This window comes from Octopus bimaculoides, chromosome 1, assembly GCF_046866305.1.
Source record: "Octopus bimaculoides isolate indiv1 chromosome 1, ASM4686630v1, whole genome shotgun sequence".
Classification (NCBI taxonomy): domain Eukaryota; kingdom Metazoa; phylum Mollusca; class Cephalopoda; order Octopoda; family Octopodidae; genus Octopus; species Octopus bimaculoides.
Window position 1 is genome coordinate 41,003,377 of NC_142928.1, and position 20,479 is coordinate 41,023,855.

At 37.3% G+C, this 20,479-nt stretch overlaps 1 protein-coding gene across 3 annotated transcripts in view; it reads right to left on the minus strand.

Moving 5' to 3' along the window:
- The window catches only part of LOC106871166 (histidine ammonia-lyase), a 75,265-nt gene that overhangs the window by 34,607 nt on the left and 20,179 nt on the right, over positions 1 to 20,479 (minus strand). For 2 of the 3 annotated variants that reach the window (XM_089350488.1, XM_089350492.1), the window contains 3 exons: positions 8,117 to 8,191; positions 7,603 to 7,675; positions 5,078 to 5,144 (listed from right to left, as the gene is read on the minus strand). In XM_089350488.1, coding sequence (XP_089206614.1) covers positions 5,078 to 5,144; positions 7,603 to 7,675; positions 8,117 to 8,191 — 215 coding nt within the window. Of the gene's footprint in view, positions 1 to 5,077; positions 5,145 to 7,602; positions 7,676 to 8,116; positions 8,192 to 10,158; positions 10,209 to 20,479 lie in introns of all 3 variants that reach the window. The other variant, XM_089350494.1, reaches the window with a different exon arrangement.

Sequence of the window (20,479 nt, forward strand, 5' to 3'; positions counted from 1 at the left end):
AAACTACTATATCAGGCACATTATGTTTTCACTTGGCAGAAGTTTTGATGAGCCTGTTTTACCAATATAATATGTGTCCTAGAACTGATGCGTTAGTTGTGTTTAGCCCAGAACAGTCTTTCTTACGAATGACATCATTGTGTTAGCAACATCATATTACAATGGGAAGTATGAACTCGATTGCATTTTGGGGAAACTGCTATAACCTATATATCTTTGACAGAAGTGTAACGCAAGCACCATTTTCGTTTGCATCTTAGGAATTTAAGTTATCTCCTGTTCTTGGATTGCAAAAGATTAATCATCAAAATGTATTGTGATGTAATTGTCTGCAGTTCAAGAGAAGCTATACCTCATGTTAATATATTCTTTGGTTACTATTTATTCACAACAACTTAATATTATTATGTATTTTTAGATATATTTGGAGCACTCATTATGCAGAACAGAGGGAATAAACAAACCATTATTGCAAAGTTTTGCGGTTTGAGAAGTAGTTTTACAGCGTTCCACTGTCAAATATAAATATTTTTTGACCAAACTCCATCTCTATATCAGCAGAAAATCTAGATGTTTCTCAGCATTGTAAATGTTTCAAGGTGAATTTTTAAATCTCCACAAAGTTAAGGGATGCACTAGTATCTCTTACTCTTTTAAACCCTACATAACCAGTGACTTGAGTTTCTTGTAAAAGTAATAACTGAGTTTAAAGACAAAATACATAGAAGTACTTACTGACTGTTTCCTTGGAATATTTCTTTTGACTTATAAAATCGGAGACAATCGTTTCGATTTCAGTTGCATGTTAAAGAGTGTTGGCCTGGTCTTTGCGAGCTTTTTAATGGTATCAACTAAAGCAAGCAGCCATGTGTCTGGAATAGATTCTAATATCTTTCTGTAATCAAGCCGTAATGTTTCTACATACTTTCTTTCATCAGACTGTACAGCATTATTTACCGAAAGTTTTTCGGCACATCTCACACTCGCTCCTTTCCATCTACTTACCCATCAGTCTTTATATTGTTTGACTTGAAGTAGTCTTGTACTAGCGTCAGCATCCAACTATTGGGTTTCTTCTTGATGTTTATTTTCTCCCATTATGCAGCTTTAAATACAGTATTGTAGAGAATGTTAACGTCGACTGTGTAAGTTTTATTGTTGTATTATTTCTTGACAGTAACAAGTCACGATGCATTCTGATTAAAATCTTTCCTTTCTTTCCATCTCTAAGACCACAACAATTTAACATCTCCACGAGAAGGGCACATTTTATTAAGATTTTTTTTCTTCATTCTCTTGTAATTCAGCTTGTAGATTAGAAGCAAACTTGTGATTAATACTGGGTCATCCGAAAATATTTTTTCAATAACGGAATTTTTCACTCAGCATCCTGAATGCATTTTTAAAGTTATAATATATGAGATATATTTTGATGAATGGATGGATGGATGGATGAATGGACAACTAATTATATTTTTAACGCATATTTACGGAGGAGGGTAGCGCAATTGTTCAAATTTTTAGAGTCTATGAAAATGGTAAGAGTAAGGGGGGAAAGGATCTTCAACCTAGAGACCTGATCCGGATGCTTGCTTGAGAGTGAAGGGCATATATATATATATATATATATATATATATATATATATATATACATACATAGTGCATGCATACATTCATACATACATACATACAAACATGCATACATACACACATGCATATATAGACACATACATACATGCTTGCGCATATGTACGCATACATACATACGGACATGAACAACCTAGAAATGCAGGAGAGGACAAGGAATGAGTACTTTGAAAGAGTTTTAAAAATATGGTCGTCTGGGCTCCCAGCTTACAAGCCTATCATACCTTCCCAGCGTCTGTCCTCACGCCCACATTTGGCCTAAACTGATCACTACACGAATTCAATGACGTAGCTGTACGATCTCACAAATTGCTTAGTGTTACAGGATACTTCAGCATCAATGGAGATGAAGGCAAGCTATCCTCCCATTTTAGGATGGTGGCCGTAGTCTTAAATTTGTATTGTGAAACTGAAGCAACATTTTTGGTAGGTAAAAGAAGCCAGTAACTATCTAGCCTAAGATGATTAAGTAGATAATGGATTTGAGGAGAGGCGTGAAATAAGAGCTGATACAGGTCTCTTCCCAAGAAACATTTGTAATTTTAATTTATCAAAAGAACAAAATAAATAAAATGAACTATTTCTCTGAGAAAGTAATACATGGTATTTGGCACAAAAGATACAAGCCATAGAAAGAATAGATCATATCAAAAACTTAACATGGAATACCGACAAGTTTATGACATCTCACTTTGAAGGCTGTCTCCACGTAATTCAAGAATAAGAGACCCCTACCAAGTACCTGCGGCATGAAAGGTAGACTGTGCAAAACCAAGATTGAAGACAACAAACATATTCAGTTCTTTACATTATTTATATTTGACGGATATTTGTCCTCATCTTGTTAGTTGTTAACAACGTTTCGGCTGATATACCCTCCCCGTATTCATCAGATGTCTTGGGGAAATTTCGAACCTGGGTTCTCATTCCTAAGGTATTTTTCGATGTTATTATTATTATTATTATTATTATTATTATTATTATTATTATTCAGGTCACTGCCTGGAATCGAACTCGGAATCTTGGGGTTAGTAGCCCGCGCTCTTAACCACTACGCCCACGGGCATATGGCGTAGGGGTTAAGAGCGTGGACTACTAACCTCAAGATTCCTAGTTCGATTCCAGGTAGTGACCTGATTAATAGTAATAATAATAATAATAATAATAATAAAAATCCCAGCAATGACTGAGAAGCTCAGGACTCAAAGCAGAGACTGAAGGATTTTTAATTGCTGCACAAGACCAAAGCCTCCCCACCAGAAATTACCAAAAACACATAATGAAAAGAAATATAACAAGTAACTGTAGAATATGTGGAGATCGACAAGAAACAATAAATCATATTATCTCTGGCTGCCCAGTCCTGGCTAAGAAGGAATATATTCACAGACACGACAGAGCTGGGACCTATATACACTGGAAGCTATGCCAACATTATTGAATAACAACAGAAAAAAGATGGTATAAACACACGCCAGAAAAGGTCACAGAAAACGAGAAAGCAACCATACTCTGGGATATGCCAATACACACAGATAGAGAAATTAAGGCAAATAGACCAGATATAGTTGTCAAAGATCATGAAGAAAAAAAATGCTTTCTAATTGATGTATCAATACCAGCAGATGACAACGTTTCTCTAAAAGAAATGGAAAAACTTTCAAAATACAAAGACCTGGAAATAGAGATAACTCGAATGTGGAATCTAAAAACAGAAACAATTCCTATCATAGTAGGTGCCTTAGGTATAATAAAAAAATATTCAGACAAATACATAACAAAAATAGCAGGACTTACAAATATATATAACATACAGAAAATTGCACTACTGGGTACTGCACACATTCTACGCAAAACACTTTCAATACAGTAAACATAAGAGCACCACAGCAAACCACAGCACATACCCAAGGCGCACAGAGCTGCGCTCGGTAGTGAAGTGAAAGCACGTTATAAAAATAAAACTACTGAATAATAATAATAATAATAATAATAATAATAATAATAATAATAATAATAATAATAATAATAATAATAATAATAATAATAATAATAATAATACCAACAACAACAACGAAAAATACCTTAGGAATGAGAACTCAGGTGACAAGTCAAAATTAATTCTGACTAAAAAATAGAAAAAGAAAACATACATACATACATACATACATACATACATACATACATACACACACGCACTTTGGATCTAGGTTAAAAACTGTCTCTTTATTGGCTAGAAATTTTGAAATAAAACTGAACAATGACATATATACACACACACATACACACATACGTACATGCATGCATAGGTACATGTGTACATATTACTTTATTTGTTTCACTCGTTGGACTGAGGTGCTGGGTCACTACTTAAAAGGTTTTAGACGACGAAATAGGTTCTTGTACCTATTTTAACCCTGGCACTTATATCGTTCGCCTCTTTTTTTCCTAAGGAACAGACACGTAAGCAAATCAGCAACAATATATCAAGCAGTGAGAAACAAAATACGCGCTGTCTTCTGCACGGTTTCTGTATACCAAATTTAACAAGTAGGCATTAGTCGGCTTTATTATACGACATTTGTCCAAAATGTGGCGCTGTGTGACTAAACCCGAAATCTCGAAGTTGCGAAGTAAAATCCACACAGCTATGTATGTGTGTATGTGTATGCATTGAGTGTCTGTGTGTGTGGTGGGGTGCTCTAGACCTGAGTCCAGATTCTGTCCAGTACAGGTATTATTTAGTCAACATCACTGTAGCCATTCTAAACTTGCTAATGTCTGCACAACAAAGATATCTTCTGCCCAACATAATTATGACATTCTCCATGCAGAAATACTTGATTCATATATTCACTATGACGGATTCTTCCATCGAAGACGTCGTATGAATGTTCAGCTTTTGCCGAACAACCTGTACAAATGATTTGTTTATAGTGATGCAATGCATGTGTTGTACATTATCTCACACCTTCTATCAAATCGATGTTGCCTGAAAAGGTGCACGGTGAACTACGCGTCAGGTGTCGAAGTGATCGCAGAGCAACGCGAGATGAAGTGTTTTGCTCAACAACACAACGCACCATCCGGTCTAGGAATTGAAACCACGATCTCGAGATCGTGAGTGCAGCACTCTAACCACTAGGCCATGTGCCCTCACATATTCATTATACCTAACATCATAATAGTAAAAAGAAAGGCTGCTAGCAAACGAAAGACCCGCTATGTGCTCGGTCGACCTGTAAGAAATAGTGGCAAAATCTTCTCCAAATGAATCTCACCGTCTTCCAAGATAGGATACATTGGATAATGTAGTCCTAGATTCTCCTAAATATGGACTGTGTTATCTGGAACGGTTTTGAACAAGGCTGACCTGAAGATAAATATCAAAAACAAGAAAATAAAACTGAAACATAAGACATATACTTACGCAAGTTGATTTGGAGGAATAATGGTCCGGGCAAAGTTGCCAAATCCTGTGGTGACGCCATACGCAACTATTAAGATAAATAAACAAGAACGAAATAGAGTACTAATTTACACAAACAGCAGCTCCATCTGTATACTAGCCACTGTTGATTTTGTGTGTATGTGTGTATGTGTGTTTACACACACACACACACACACACACACACACACACACACACACACACACAAAGATAGATAGATAGATAGATAGATAGATAGATAGATAGATAGATAGATAGATGTGTGTGTGTGTGTTTGTAAGATCCAAGGATCGAGGTGTAGGAAGAAAGTTAGCTTCAAGCAACTTACAAGGACAATAGTGGTCTATTGAGACAGAAAGTTGTAGATATTTTCGTATCGAAGTACGATAGACTGAAAAAAGTTCTTTTTATATTTCACGGTAGGTGACGAGGTTTGTCGGGTATGCGAATAAGAATACAAGAGTTAAGGAATGCAGTAGATAAGATCCGAGCAGCATATGTCTCATAGAGTACGGAACTTCGGAAGTGGTAAATATCCGAGCTAGGTGTATACTGCAGGCTACTCGTCAGGCCAAGAGTATCTTGATTAAATGAAAGTGTATATTGTCGCAAGGAGGAACCTAGCTGGCTGAGCTAAATTTCATTGAACCGAATCAAACTTTTAAATAACAATATATAGAATCTTCCCTTGAGAAAAGATACTTAGTCAAAGAGAACAGATTTGGGATAGTAATAAAGAGTTGAAACAGCGTATCATAGCAGCAGCAGGCAAGCTCTCCAGATATTAGAAATGAATAGATAAGTTTCAACTGAATAGATTATGTGAGACAGACCAGAGGAGATTTTATAACCAAATAAATAGTGGAGAACGAAGTACTGAAGATGGGAAACCTAATGAAGAAAAAGCTAGAAAGTTTTGGAGTAATATTTGGGATAAGCCAGTCAATCAGAATGGAGATCTATTATGGTTAAAGTAAGTGAGGGAAAAAGTAGTGACTGAGAAGCAGCCAGATCTAAGACTAGCTAGTGCATTAATGAGTAAAGTGTTCGGAAAAATGCCGAATTGGAAGGGCCCAGGGCCAGATTTAGTTCAAGGGAACTGGCTAAAGAAATTTAGTAGTTTACATAGGAGGCTGAGGGGACAACTGCAGGATTGCCTTAATGGAGGAATAATACCAGATTGGGTGACTAGAGAGAGAACAATACTCCTTATGAAAGATAAGAGCAGAGGTAACATAGCTAGCAACTACAGACCAATCACTTGCTTACCATTAATGTGGAAACAGTTAAGAGGAATGCAATCAGAAAGCATTTACATGCACCTTGACAACCAGAATTTACGGCCAGAACAGAAAGGTTGCAGGAAGAAGGCTAGAGGAACACATGATCTATTATACATAGATAAAGTAGTTCTAAATGAAGTAAAAGCTAGAAAGAAAAATCTAACAACACCATGGCTAGATTATAGGAAAACCTATGACATGATCCTACACTTATGGATAAGTGAATGTTTGAGTATATTCAGTACAGTAAGACAACATAAGAGAATTAATTAGCTTTAGCATGAAGAGATGGAGAGTAGATCTTTACTCAGGTGACACAGTCTTAGGGAATGTTAATATCAAGAAAGGAATTTTCCAGAGGGACTCGTTGACCCCTTCACTATTTGTCTTATGTTTGATCCCCCTCAATTTAATATTATGGAAGACAAAGGCTGGGTATCAGAAATAGTAAGGGAAAAAATTAACCATTTGCTCTACAGATGATCTGAAGTTTTTTAGTAAGAATGAAAAAGAGAAAGATTCCTCAATAGAAGCTAGAAGGTCTGATTTAGTAATAGATAAAAAGAATAGAAAATGCCAGATAATTGACTTTACAGTCCCAAATGATGAAAAAATCAATATGAGAAGTATAGAAAAGATAGCAAAGTATCAGGACCAAACAGAGACTATGGAAAGTGCGAGTAAAATGTATCCCAGTAGTTATAGGTGCATTGGGAACTATCCCTAAAGATCTGAACTGATGGATAGAGGAAATAGGCATAAAACCCAGTTTAGTACAGCTCCAGAAAACAGTGTTATTAGGGACAGCTAGGATACTCAGGCGGGTCTTTGGCATGTAAGGTTACTTGATGCAGCCCGACGTTAGGATTTTTCTTTTCCACCAGTCTATCTGATGTATGTATATGAAAATAATGATGATAATAATAATAATAATAATAATAATAATAATAATAATAATAATAATAATAATAATAATAATAATAATAATGGTTCAAAGACAAAATAATTAGAAGTGCATAGGTTACTTAATATGTTTTATTTCAGAACTATGATATCTATCAACTTTGTCAGAAGAGTATCAAAAGCAAAATTTCCCTTCTTTTCAACTCAAAATTCATTCTAAAATGACGAAAACAAATGTTTTTGTTGTTGTTTTTTATTTCTCATAAATTGGGGTTGCAACATCAACAGGGCTACACTATCGAAAAATTCATATCAGTTACCTTGATTCTTTGCTACAATGTCATTCAATAGATCACGTGATTTCCTTACTCTTTCCAAGGCATCATCTGAAATCTGAACAGAAGTAAAATTATGAAACTGATGAGAATGGAACATTACTTCATCTGGTTAGCGAAATAAAGTTCTATACAGGATTAGGAATACATTTTCCCTCTCTTAGCTTTAAGCTTGTAATTGATGCTAAAATGCACAAGCGTAGTTAGGGGACGGTAAGGGCGGTCCGCCCCGGGTGGCACTTTTAAAGGGGCACCACTTTTGGGTCTGCTGAAGGCAATATGTATATTTTGTGGCGTCCAGGGGCGGCAAACGGAAAGGCCACTCCAGGCAGCACACACTCTAGCTACGCTAGTGCTAAAATGATTAATTTATTCAAAATATTTCTATAAAATATTTGATGCTTAATCGACTGAAATGATATATGAATTTTGTGATACCAAAAAAAATTCTGATTTGAACATAAAATAGCTTTAAAAGAGACACAAAATACTCACTAACCTTGAGAAGGTATTCGCCTTTTCCCAATTGAAGCAGGGCGCTTGTTGTCAGTGAATTGCCATCGAGAGTTATGTACTAAAATATAAAATTGGATTTTTGTTTAATTATTTAAAATGAAGCTAATTATATATTGGGTTGTTATTTTTCACTTAATTGAAACTGACAGTGCCAGGACAATTTGCATACCATCTCGTATGTTTTGATTTTCGAGTTATGGAGAGCAATCTTAAATGTGAAACTTGATTCGAACTGTTGGTTTATGACTGCTTGATTTATTCTGAAAATGTTGATATTTGATAACAATTTGAACACAATTAGGAAGGAAGGTTAGACAACTTTAATGATATTACTGTATATTTGCCAATAGAAATCTTATGATGATGGAAAGGGCTTGCCAAATGTAATTTAGGATATTTAAAATTAAATATATATAATTTTTAATGAGAATGCACCATTATAGAATTGAGGAATTTGTCGGTATACTTAAGAATGAATTCGAATGAAAATCGAGATTTTGGTTACTCTGGTGACTGGAGCTTTCACCGTTTGCTGCACCTTTATACTCAACGGCAAAAAAATAAATAAACATTTACAGTTAAGTTTTGTTGGTGGGTTCTATTTTCAGCATTTTAAAAGATGATATTTACATTCATAGACACCTATATACATACGTTTGTTTACATAAAACCATTCAACAATAAACGTCTGTAAGACTTGAACCGCTAAGGAATTATAACGATAAAATATATTACGTTGACATATCGGCAAATTATGAGTCCATACTTCGGCAATGGTACATAAAGAAGTCAATGTTATGTTTAGTTGCCAAAAACAAATGAAAAATTAAATTAATCATTGGCTGATAATGTTTTCATTTTTTCATCACATATTCGGCTTCCACTGTACTAAATTGCTGACATCCACTTATTTACTCGTTTTAGTTAGTCTGTAACAAAAACCGTGAAGAATTATCACATTGGAATTTTATGGCTAAAACTTTTGCTTTCAAGTATTTTGTAAGTGAATGCAATATAGTTAACCAGCTCGACATCGCTATGGCATTTTTGACCCTGGTCAATCCTCAGTAAGATTTGATCTCGGAACTGAAAGTTCCTCTTTCTATTTTTCAGCCAATTCTCTTGCACTCAAAAACATTCATAAAATCTATTTAAGCGTATTCGATGTAATCTAATAATTTGTTAAAAGTGCATGTGTGAACGACTAAAATACTTTGGATTCTAAGAACAGTCCAATTATCAACAAACATAACGACCCAATTTCCCACTAAATATCAACGAAGAGGCAGGTTTTGTTTGCATTCTTGTTTTTTTTTTTTTGTTTTTTTCGTTATCGCATTGTCAAAGCATTGTTGCTTATTGCTTTATCAACGCTGAAGTAAATCAGTAAGGTGTGATCATTAGTATATGATATTTAAACATTTTATCCTACAGATGTACTACTTTTGAAATCGTTACAAACACACACATATACACGCACACATACATTCATATATATATATATATATATATATATGTGTGTGTGTGTGTGTGTGTGTGTGTGTGTGTGTGTGTGTGTATACATATATATATATATATATATATATATATATATATATATATATATATATATATATATATATAACAGTAATAATATTTGTCTCTTATTAAGAAACAAAAAAGGTTTATAGGACTGCAAAAGAAGTACTCAAATATAAATGAGACAAGGATAAAAAAACGCATTAGTGACAGAATAAAAACATTTACGTTCGGGTCAATGATTGTTCGGGTCAATGATTGTTCGGGTCAATGATTGTTCGGGTCAATGATTGTTCGGGTCAATGATTGTTCGGGTATATGATTGTTTGTTGGAGGGGTGGTGTTATGTTGAGTCGTTGACCCGAACGTAATGTTTTTATTCTGTCACTAATGCTTATATATATATATATATATATATATATATATATATATATATATATATATATATATATATATATATATATATATATATATGGAAAAAAGACAAGGTAGAAAATGCTAAAATACTTTTATAAAAAACATTTCAGTACTGTTTTCGATCCTTGAGATCTTTTCATCTGTAAATATGGATAACAAATTTTGGAAAAATAGAATTTTGGCAAATTTAAATGAAAAGTCTTTTTTAAAACATATTTGTATAGTATTCAAATAACAGGGGCATTTTCCTTGTTTCTGTCTGTCTCTGTTTCTCTTGTTAACTCTATATATATATACGAGTGTGTGTGTGTGTGTGTGTGTGTGTGTGTGTGTGTGTGTGTGTGTGTGTGTGTGTGTGTGTGTGTGTGTGTGTGTGTTACATGTGCACATACAGAAACAATTTTGCATTAAACTAAAGAATTGCTCAACATTTTTTGTAGGGCTCATATCCATTATACTTTTAGTAGAAGAGTGTTAACAATAACTTCGAAGTTTAAATCTAAGAAAACACACACACACACACACACACACATACACGCACACACACACACACACACGCATATACATACGCATGGACTTGCCACAAGTGTGAGCAAAATAAGTAGTATCTATTCAGATTAAATCTATAAATGGCAATAACTACGGTATTGTGGGTTCTTATTTCTATGTCTTCAGGATTATCCTTCCGACGGATTTCATTATAGAGTGTCCGAGCAGCAACATCATGTCTCATTGGTAGATAATACCATGGTGACATTTTCGGACAACTGCTTATGATGTTGGTGATATCTTCAATGTGAACATCACAAAATCAGCATCGATTGTCACATTTTACGGCTTTTCCTGCATCTCTATCCCTTTTGTGCATCAGGTACTTGGTTGATATTTCCTGTTCCTGGATTGCAAACGCATACCCTTCAAAGTGGGACGTAGTAATCCGGTTACTGGTCCATGATATTACTATCATCACGCAGTTTTTTACTAACATATCCATGCATAGTCTTCTGCTCATATCGGCTCATCCTTTCATCTGATGATACGTTGCGGTAGAGTCGCGCGACTTCTTTGGGCATGTATTCTAGGTTATCAGACAAAGAGTGTTGCTTAAGGAGCTGCCTTCCAAGTCTTATAATGTTATCAGCTTCATGTATGCAAACTTGGTCCAGGGATACACTTGACATTTGGTGGTTAAATGATGTTGTCGAAGGGATATGATGCGACGTTCAAAGGAATTTTGGATCGATGTTAAGCCTCTGCTACTTTGTTTTCGTTTTAGGTAGGGCGGTCTACGTCACTGTTTATGTGGAAATTATATGTGCTTGTTAGTAATTTTTGGTTTTTTACATCAATGGCTCGGATCTCATCAAGCGTCCAATCAAGCAGCCCAAATGTTGGTATAAGTACTGGCACTGCAAACACGTTGCAGGCCACTGTTTTATTGAATGCAGGGAGTTATGTGGTTCAAATTTTCTTTATTCGGCTGTAATATTCTTTAGTGACACGTGTTTTGTTACAGATGCCATGGTAAGATATTTTTTATCTCATTTCTCTTGGAGTTATGAATTGAATAATCATCTATTCAACTGCAACAAAAAAGCGAAACAAAACACCGCTGTTGGCTATATGAATCGATTGAAATCATATTGGGACGATCTGCATCCAGAATTAAATCATTTTACTGCAAAGCAATTACGCCATATGTATGTATGTATGTATGTATGTATGTATGTATGTATAGAAATTTAATGCATTTTCAATCCTCTCTTACGTTTACCTAGGCGTAAATGTGGCTGTGTGGTAAAAAACACATGGTTCCTGACTCAGTCTCACTGCGTAGCACTTTGGGCGAGTATCTTTTACGATAGCCTCGGGTCGACCGAAATCTTGGAAGTGGATTTAGTAGACAGAAACTAAAAGAAACCCGTTTTATTTAATACTGACAATTTATACCAAAGTAGAAACCCGAACCACGTAATTCAAACCAATTTACCTAGACAGTAAAACCAGCCTCCTAGCAATTTAAATATAATTAATATCACTGACAATTTCTACAAACGAAATTGCAGTAAACATTTTTTAGACCGAGCGGAGAGAAACATCGGCGCACGTTGGAACAAAACATACAGGAGATACCCAAAGTAATATATTTATTTTTAAAAAAACTCTCTCTGTAACAAAAATCAGTCTACTAGCTAAAGGACTAAAATTTAACCCAACCCTACGAAGAATGAAATTAAAAATGATATTTCAGAATTCTGCAGAAAACTACGACTTACAGAAGCACCAACTGACTACAACAACGAGAATGAATGACTGGTTAAAAATAGAAGCAACTATTTTCCATCTAAGTGTAGAAATAAAACACTAGATGACTTTTGCAACCATATACAAAATTTCCCAAATACTTTCCAAAAGCGAAAAATTAATTCAAACCTCAACAATTTAGAACGGAAACTTCTAATTGAACTGCAAAACGACAAAGAACTGACAATCAAAGAATCAGACAAAGGAAGTGCTGTAGTTCTGATGGACACAGAATACTACAAAAACCTAGTATTACCCATGCTAGAAAACGATACCTTCTACGAAAAAGTTGTAAACTATAAACAAGAAAACAATGAAAAATCTTGCATCCTTAATTCATCTACATGAAAAAGCCAGACAGAAAAAGAAATAGATTATATCACGAACTTTAAATGTAAACCTAGTCTTTTTTACGGCCTACCTAAAATACAGAAAAGAGCCAGGTAATTAATGAAGCCTGCAAACAATCACCAGGTACATACATAAATATCCTAGCACCAGGAGATTTAAAGTTATACCTGGTCCTATTTGCAAAACCCACCGCCTAAGCAAAATTTTGATATGTGCGCGTCTCCTGTTTTCTGTTTATCCTGATGAAGGGGTCATCGCCGTGTTGCACTTTAGTGTAAATAAACTGCGGTGGTGAGCTCCCGAAATGGCCAGATATATGTGAGTGTTGAATTTGACCTGTGAAGTCTGCTTATTATGAACTTTTGGACGTACTTGTGTGAGGGGAGTTAAAGATTTTTTCAAGATGTATGTGAATTTGACCTGTGAAAGTTGGTTACTTATGAACTTTGGACGTATTTGTATGAGGGAAGTAAGACTTTTTCAACCATTTTTTTCAAATATTAAAAAAAAAATTTATTTTTAATTTTCAAAAAATATTTTAATCGTCTAATAAAACTTTTTTAGTCGGTGGACATTTATTTTATCTATAACTTTACATATTTTATATTTGTCTATTAGGATTTTTGGTAGTTTTGAAATTTTAGCCGTTTATCTTTGACTTTTTGACAGGCCGTTCTAATTGTATTTTATTCGATTATATACTTTTACCTTCTTTGATTTTATGTATATGTATTTTTTTATGTGTTTCGGAATCATGATTTTTGTATATGATTAAATGTTTGAGAGGTGGTGTTGTATGTAAAGTCGTTAACCTAAATTTAATGTTTGTTCTATAACCAATGCTTCTTTATAAATGTATATATGTGTGTATGTGTGTGTGTGTGTATATATATATATATATATATATATATATGTACATATATATATATGTGTGTATATGTATATATATGTATGATGTGTGTATATATGTGTGTGTGCGCGCGCGGACGTGGCTAGTTTTCTATCGTAATTTGAACAGTCTTTACGTTACATCTGTTATGATTCGAAGCAATCATATTTTTGTGAAATGAACTTTCGTTATATATATCGAAAGGGTATGATTGTTATACAGGCCCGAGTTTTATGAAGCTTGGTAGACAGATGAAATAAAGCAACATGATTGAATACTAAAAGAACAAAAAATTAATTGTTACAGGATATATTTTTGATTTATTTTTAATATTTTGCTTCAGAAGATACAATATGGTGCGTAGAAGACAACACTTTTCTATCATCTGAAGCCCGACGATCCAGGAAGTTGAAGGGATAGGAAAACACAAGAAGGCGGGGCATGCTCCAATCTCAATCACAACGAAATGCCGTGGAGATACAAGAAGAACGAGAAGTAAATCATCAGTCTTAAACAACCAGACAAACCCGCTTGAGGGAGTAAGAGACAACAGAGTCTCAAGCCGAGAGAAAAGCCCACTTAAGAGAACAGGTGTTAACAGAAAAACTTCAAAGTAACATAGTCAGAAATACCCTCTCCAGAGAAGAGAAATATCTGACCTTTTTCTCGTTAAGAGTGACGACCAGCAGTCTTTAACTACGATCTGACTTAGTACTGTGCAGACCGGGGCGAAGGCCGGGTAAATGCGCGCGCGCATGTGTGTGTGTGTGTGTATGTGTGTGTGTGTGTGTGCATGCGTGTGTATGTGTATGTGTGTGTGAGAGAGCGCGCGCGTGCGCGTGTATGTATTTAAAAAATGGGGGAAGTTTCAGCTCATAGCTGTGGCCATGCTGGAGCACCGCCGTTTTGCTATACTTTTATTACTGAGATCTTCCTTTAATATATGGCACTTGATGTAGAATGGAGTTTGATGTAGCTACCCTCATTTGCACCTCTTGCCGTGAGGTAGGTTCATCTGGAACTCTCGACAGGAGGAGGTCCAGCCTTGATTTAAAAACGCCTACATCTACTTTGTGGAGATTCCTCAGGCTCTTTGGGAGAATATTAAAAAGCTGTGGTCCGCAGCAACTGGTCCTGAAGCGCGATGGCACCGCTGAGATCCCCGGCACCATGCAGTGTCGACCTGTTCTGGCACTGGTGTAGCTTTCAATGCCAAAATTTGGCACAATTCCTTCCAGGATTTTCCAGATGTATATTACTGCATACCTCTCCCGCCCTCGCTCCAGGGAGTAGAGTCTTAGCTGTTTCAGCCTTTCCCAGTAGCTGAGCTGTTGCAAAGAGACGATCTTCTTTGTGAAGCTTCGCTGAATTGCTTCAAGGTCCACTGTAAATTTTATACTGTTGGGTGACCATAGATGGGAGCAGTAATCCGGGCGGCTGAGGACTAATGTCCTCCAGAGGACCATCATGGTTTCCTTATTTCTGGTTCTGAATGTTCTTAGGATCCATCCAGCCAGTCGTCTGCATTTTGTCGCCATCCTGGTGATGTGCACTTGAAAAGAGGTATCATCACTCATGTCGATACCGATGTCCCTCACTGATTTAGGCTCTGGGATTGTTTAGGAAGGATGCATATATATTATATTATATATATATATTTCTATATATATATATATATATATATATATATATATATATATATATATATGCATAAATACACACACACACACACACTAGGTCTGATCAATAAGTATCCGGACTGTCGCCATAGTAACGACGTTAAAGCATGCAGAGCAAAGCTGCCAGGCAAAGATTGACTTAGAACTCTGCTATGCATGCGCACTAAGTTTTCACGTTCCAGCTTGGAAGGAATGTATGTAGCTTGTGATCGTCGCATTGACCGTGACTGAGAAATTTGTCGTAGCGATACCTGCTCAAAGGCCTATGCAAAGTTGCAAAAAGTCTATGGAGAAAAATGTATGAGATGCACACAAGTGCACGAGTGGTTCTGACGTTTCCAAGATGGTTGAAAAAATGTCGATACTGACGAACGTTCTGGGAGACCCGCAACCAGTAGAACAGAGAAAAACATCGCAGATGTGCGTGCAGCTGTGAGGGGAAATCGTCGAATCCCTATGCGTGAGTTATCAGAAGATGTGCAGATTAGTTACGGCTCAGTCCATTATCACCGAAGATTTGGGTATGAGACGCATGTCGGCTAAGTTTGTGCCAAAACTGCTTTCAGTTGACTAAAAAGACACTCGGGTTTCAGTCGTACAAGATTTCTTCGATTGTGTCGAGAACGATGAAAACTTTTTGAAAACTTTGCATAGACCTCTGAGCAGGTGTCACCAAGCTTTTGTCAGAATTTGATGCAGATTCTCTGCCCAGGATCATATATCCAAAAAAGAAGCAGACTCAAAAGAATAATGTAGTTATGTATTTACATGCAGTTAAATGTGTCCAGTATACAGTGACCAGTCATAGAGTATACGTACATATTATTATTAATAATGAAGAGTATGGGGACTTATGCATCCACCAAATTCATTTTATAGTTATATACAGCATATAATGATCTACACATATTTCCGCTGCAGCGTCTACTCATTGTTGCAAACGCAACCTTGCATTATTGTTGGTGGAAGTCATCAGGTTTCGTCCATTTGAAAAATCCTCGAAGTGAACTGATTGAAGTAAATTTTTGTTAGTTAGTGTTCTGTAGGAGGTGGCGACGTTGTCATTTATAGGCGTGGTCTAAAATAAGTTACAGTCGTCATTAGGTCGAGTTTTTGTAAGGTTCTTTGTTCATTTTAATGCTTTTTATTTCGACGGGAGTGCTTGTACTGAAGAATTCATATTTGTTTATATTCTTTTTTCTTTTTTCTTTTTTTTGAGCTACTCTTGGTTTGTGTTATACATTGGGTAGAGTTTTTTTGTATTTTTTTTGTATTAATGACGGTTATTAAATATTTTTATGTTTAGGTTATGTTATTTTATTTGTATGTATGTATGCATGTATGTAAGCCTGAATGTCTGTGTGTATGTATGTATGTATGTATGTATGTATGCATGCATGTATGTATGTATGTGCAGATTTGTATGTTTTATGCATGTATTCTCATGCATATAGTTGCATATCTAGACATGCTCATGTATATTTGAATGATAAACTTCCAAAAAGTTTTACAGATTTTTACAGTTCCAGTGATGGATTGGATCTGTAGTCTTCGAATTAGTTTTCTCCTTTCTGGTCCCGAGAAGCCCAATTTCTCAAGGCTGGTATTTAGGCAGTGTGTTACATATCCCCAGGACCCCAATAATTACAGGTATAAACCTGAACTTGTAATCTGGACAGAGTAACTACAGATTTCTCAATTGTTCAGCATAGGTGTGCTCTTTTTCACTGATCTTCAGCTTTATGTTAACGTCCACTGGGCAGCTAATTTCCGTATGTATGTATATGTGCGGATTTGTATGTTTTGCTTTATGTATGTATTCTGATGCATATGGTTCCATATCTAGACATGCTCATATGTATTTAAATGCAAAGCTTCCTGAAAGTTTTACAAATTTTTACAATTTTAGTAATGGATTGGATCTGTAGTCTTCGAATTAGCCTTTTCCATTCTGGTTTTGAGAAGCCTAATTCTCATGATTGGTACTTACCCAGTGTGTACATATCTCAGGACCCCAATAATTACAGCTATAAACATGTATGTATGTATGTATGTATGTATGTATGTATGTATGTATGTATGTATGTACCGTCTGCTTGGGAGGCGCAATGGCCCAGTGGTCAGGGCAGCGGACTCGCGGTCATAGGATCGCGGTTTCGATTCCCAGACCGGGCGTTGTGAGTGTTTATTGAGCGAAAACACCTAAAGCTCCACGAGGCTCCGGCGAACCCTGCTGTACTCTTTCTCCACTCTTTCTCCACAACTTTCTCTTACTCCCTGTTTCTGTTGTGCCTGTAATTCAAAGGGTCAGCCTTGTCACACTGTGTCACGCTGAATATTCCCGAGAACTACGTTAAGGGTACACGTGTCTGTGGAGTGCTCAGCCACTTGCACGTTAATTTCACGAGCAGGCTGTTCCGTTGTTCGGATCAACTGGAACCCTCGACGTCGTAAGCGACGGAATGCCAACAACCGTCTGCTTGAGAAAGACAAGTAGTGCCTACCCAGACTTAATACATATATATTGACAAAATATGAAAAGTAAATCATTTCGATTTTATTATAAAAATCCTATTTTTATGCATGGAATTCAGTTAATTAAATCAGGAAATGCTTAATATTTTAGATAACCACAATTTACGCCATCAATTTCAATGTATATACATTGAAATGGATGGATGGATGGATGGATACGAGTATGATAAAACTTTGAAGTCAATGCTATCAACCTTAAAAAGTTTAAACATGTATTCTATCAAAACGTATTGAGCAATCATTCAGTATAATGTTAAAGTGTTTCTGTGTGTGCGCGCGCGCATGCTTAAGTGTATATCCGTAGGGCGGAGTTTAAGCTAATATATTTAGGCATACATACATGCACACATGCATATACAAGTGTGTATGTGACAGACAGACGGACGGACGGACGAGCAGATAGATAGATAGATAGATAGATAGATAGATAGATAGATAGATAGATAGATAGATAGATAGGTAGGTAGATAGATAGATAGATAGATAGATAGATAGATATCTTTTTATTATAGCCACACAGGGCTAAATACAGAAAATGGACAAATTACAAAGTAGAGCTTTTCTTGGGGGGGGGGGGATTTCGATCAAAAGGGATCGCGGAAAAAAAAAGGTGGGGATTTCGATCAAAAGGGATCGCTGGAAGAAAAAAAAAAAAAAAGTGGGTGGGTGGGCGATCAATAGGGATCGTGTATCACAGTCAATGTAAAAAACGGGGAACAGATTAGGTTTATCCGTGAAGAGAAAAGCTTACGGAAAAGACCACGGTCACCTCAGGCTTTTTTTTTTTTAAGGTACATGAAAGTAAGTACCTTCTCTCTTTTTGTCTCTTTTTGTTACAAGTCTATGCTTAAAATGGTGTCGTCTTTCATTCTTACCATTCTTGCCACATTTACCCATTTTTTACTGAAACTTTCATTCGACAACACTTTCCTCTTTATCCTCATCCTCCTTTTCAAGTGGTACTTGAAAAAGTTGACGAGGGACTGACCAGAGAGGAAAGTGTTTGTTTGTAGACCTTTCAAACGCGTCCACCACACGCATTCTTTTGCCATAGCTATCAGTGTTACAAAAACCGTTTTTTCTTCCCGTTTAAAGGAAGGTGACGGAACAATATTCACGATAGACTCGGCTGATAAGTGGGCTCGTCCCACACGCGACAACAGCCGTTCGACGAAGGTCCACAGCTCTGAAATATCTGGACACTGCACGAGTGCGTGCAGAACGGTTTCGTCGCTCTGACCGCATCTCGGGCAGGTCGGTCCGGTGGTTTTCGAACCGTGTCTGTAGATCTTCTCTCGAACTGGTAGTGCGTCTCGATAGCATTGCCAAGCCAGGGATCTCTGGAAATTATCCATAGGCCCCGGCCCGAACGTCGTCTTGAAAAGACGGGTTAGGAATTTCTCGTCGACACCCAGGTTTGCCCCGAGAGTGTCGTCAGACCTCCCCTCCACTAGTCCTCTATAGAACGCATTGGTCGTTTGGAAGTTGCACAAGTTTGATCCCGGACGGCAGAGCTGTTGTAGAGCTTGGCGACACTCGCGGTGCCAATCGCCCAGTTTCGGTCTCTTCCTGATCCATGTTTGCAGTTCGGTGAGTGAGACGAGCTGCGGGAAGGCGTGCCTCACAAACGGCGCCCACACCTGTTCACCGTCGTCAATGAAGTTCCAGAGATGCCGCAGTCTCAGCGCATGTCTGCGCATCATTAACCACGGCATCCCCAGTCCTCCATGTAACGGTTGTTGACAGCAAATGGATCGCCTCACCATCGGAACGCCACCCTTCCACAGAAAGCGGAAAAGTATGCGTTCTAGTTTCGTGATGGTGGCATCGGGACAAGGCACGACGGTCAGGCGGTAATCGATGACTGATGCGATATACACATTAGCCACCTCCGCCCAGCCTTTTAGAGATAACTTTCTCTCAGCCCATGTTTGGCTGAGTTTGATCACTCTACTGGTGATCTCGTCCCAGTTCTTATCTATTTGGAGGTCCGGACTGAACCAGACCCCGAGCAGTTTAACCGGTCCGTCCGTCCAGCGTCCCACTACGGAGTCACTGTTGGACGGTATGGGCTTGCTTCTCCAGGTGCCGAGTAACAAACCCACTGACTTTTCCGGGTTAATTTTTGCTCCTGTCACCGTTTCGTATTCTTTAAGTGTCTCGCCTAGCATCTCGACGTGCTTTTCGCTCGACACTATGACGGTGACATCGTCCGCATATGCAGACACGCTCGTCCCGCAACCCAGCTCTCGTGGGATACCCCTCAGTGTCGCCAGCTTCCGCAGTAGTGGTTCGAGCGTCAATACATACAGAAGCGCCGACAGGGGACATCCCTGACGGACCGAACGCGTGATGTCGAACGGTTTTGACAGGTGACCGTTTACCCGAATTACCGATCGGATGCCGCTATACAAGGCAGCGATCCAACCGCGGAAGACGGGACCAAAGCCAGCTGCCCTGAGGACGGCCGCCAGGTATCGATGGTCGACCCTATCGAAGGCTTTAGATTGATCTAAATTGATCAGCGCCCCACCCAAGCCAGGATCCTTAACTACCCTGTCCATGATGTAGCGCATGAGGTGGAGGTTGTCATGGATGCTTCTGCCCGGCACGGCGCATGTTTGCGTCTTGTCGACCAGTTTATCGATGACAA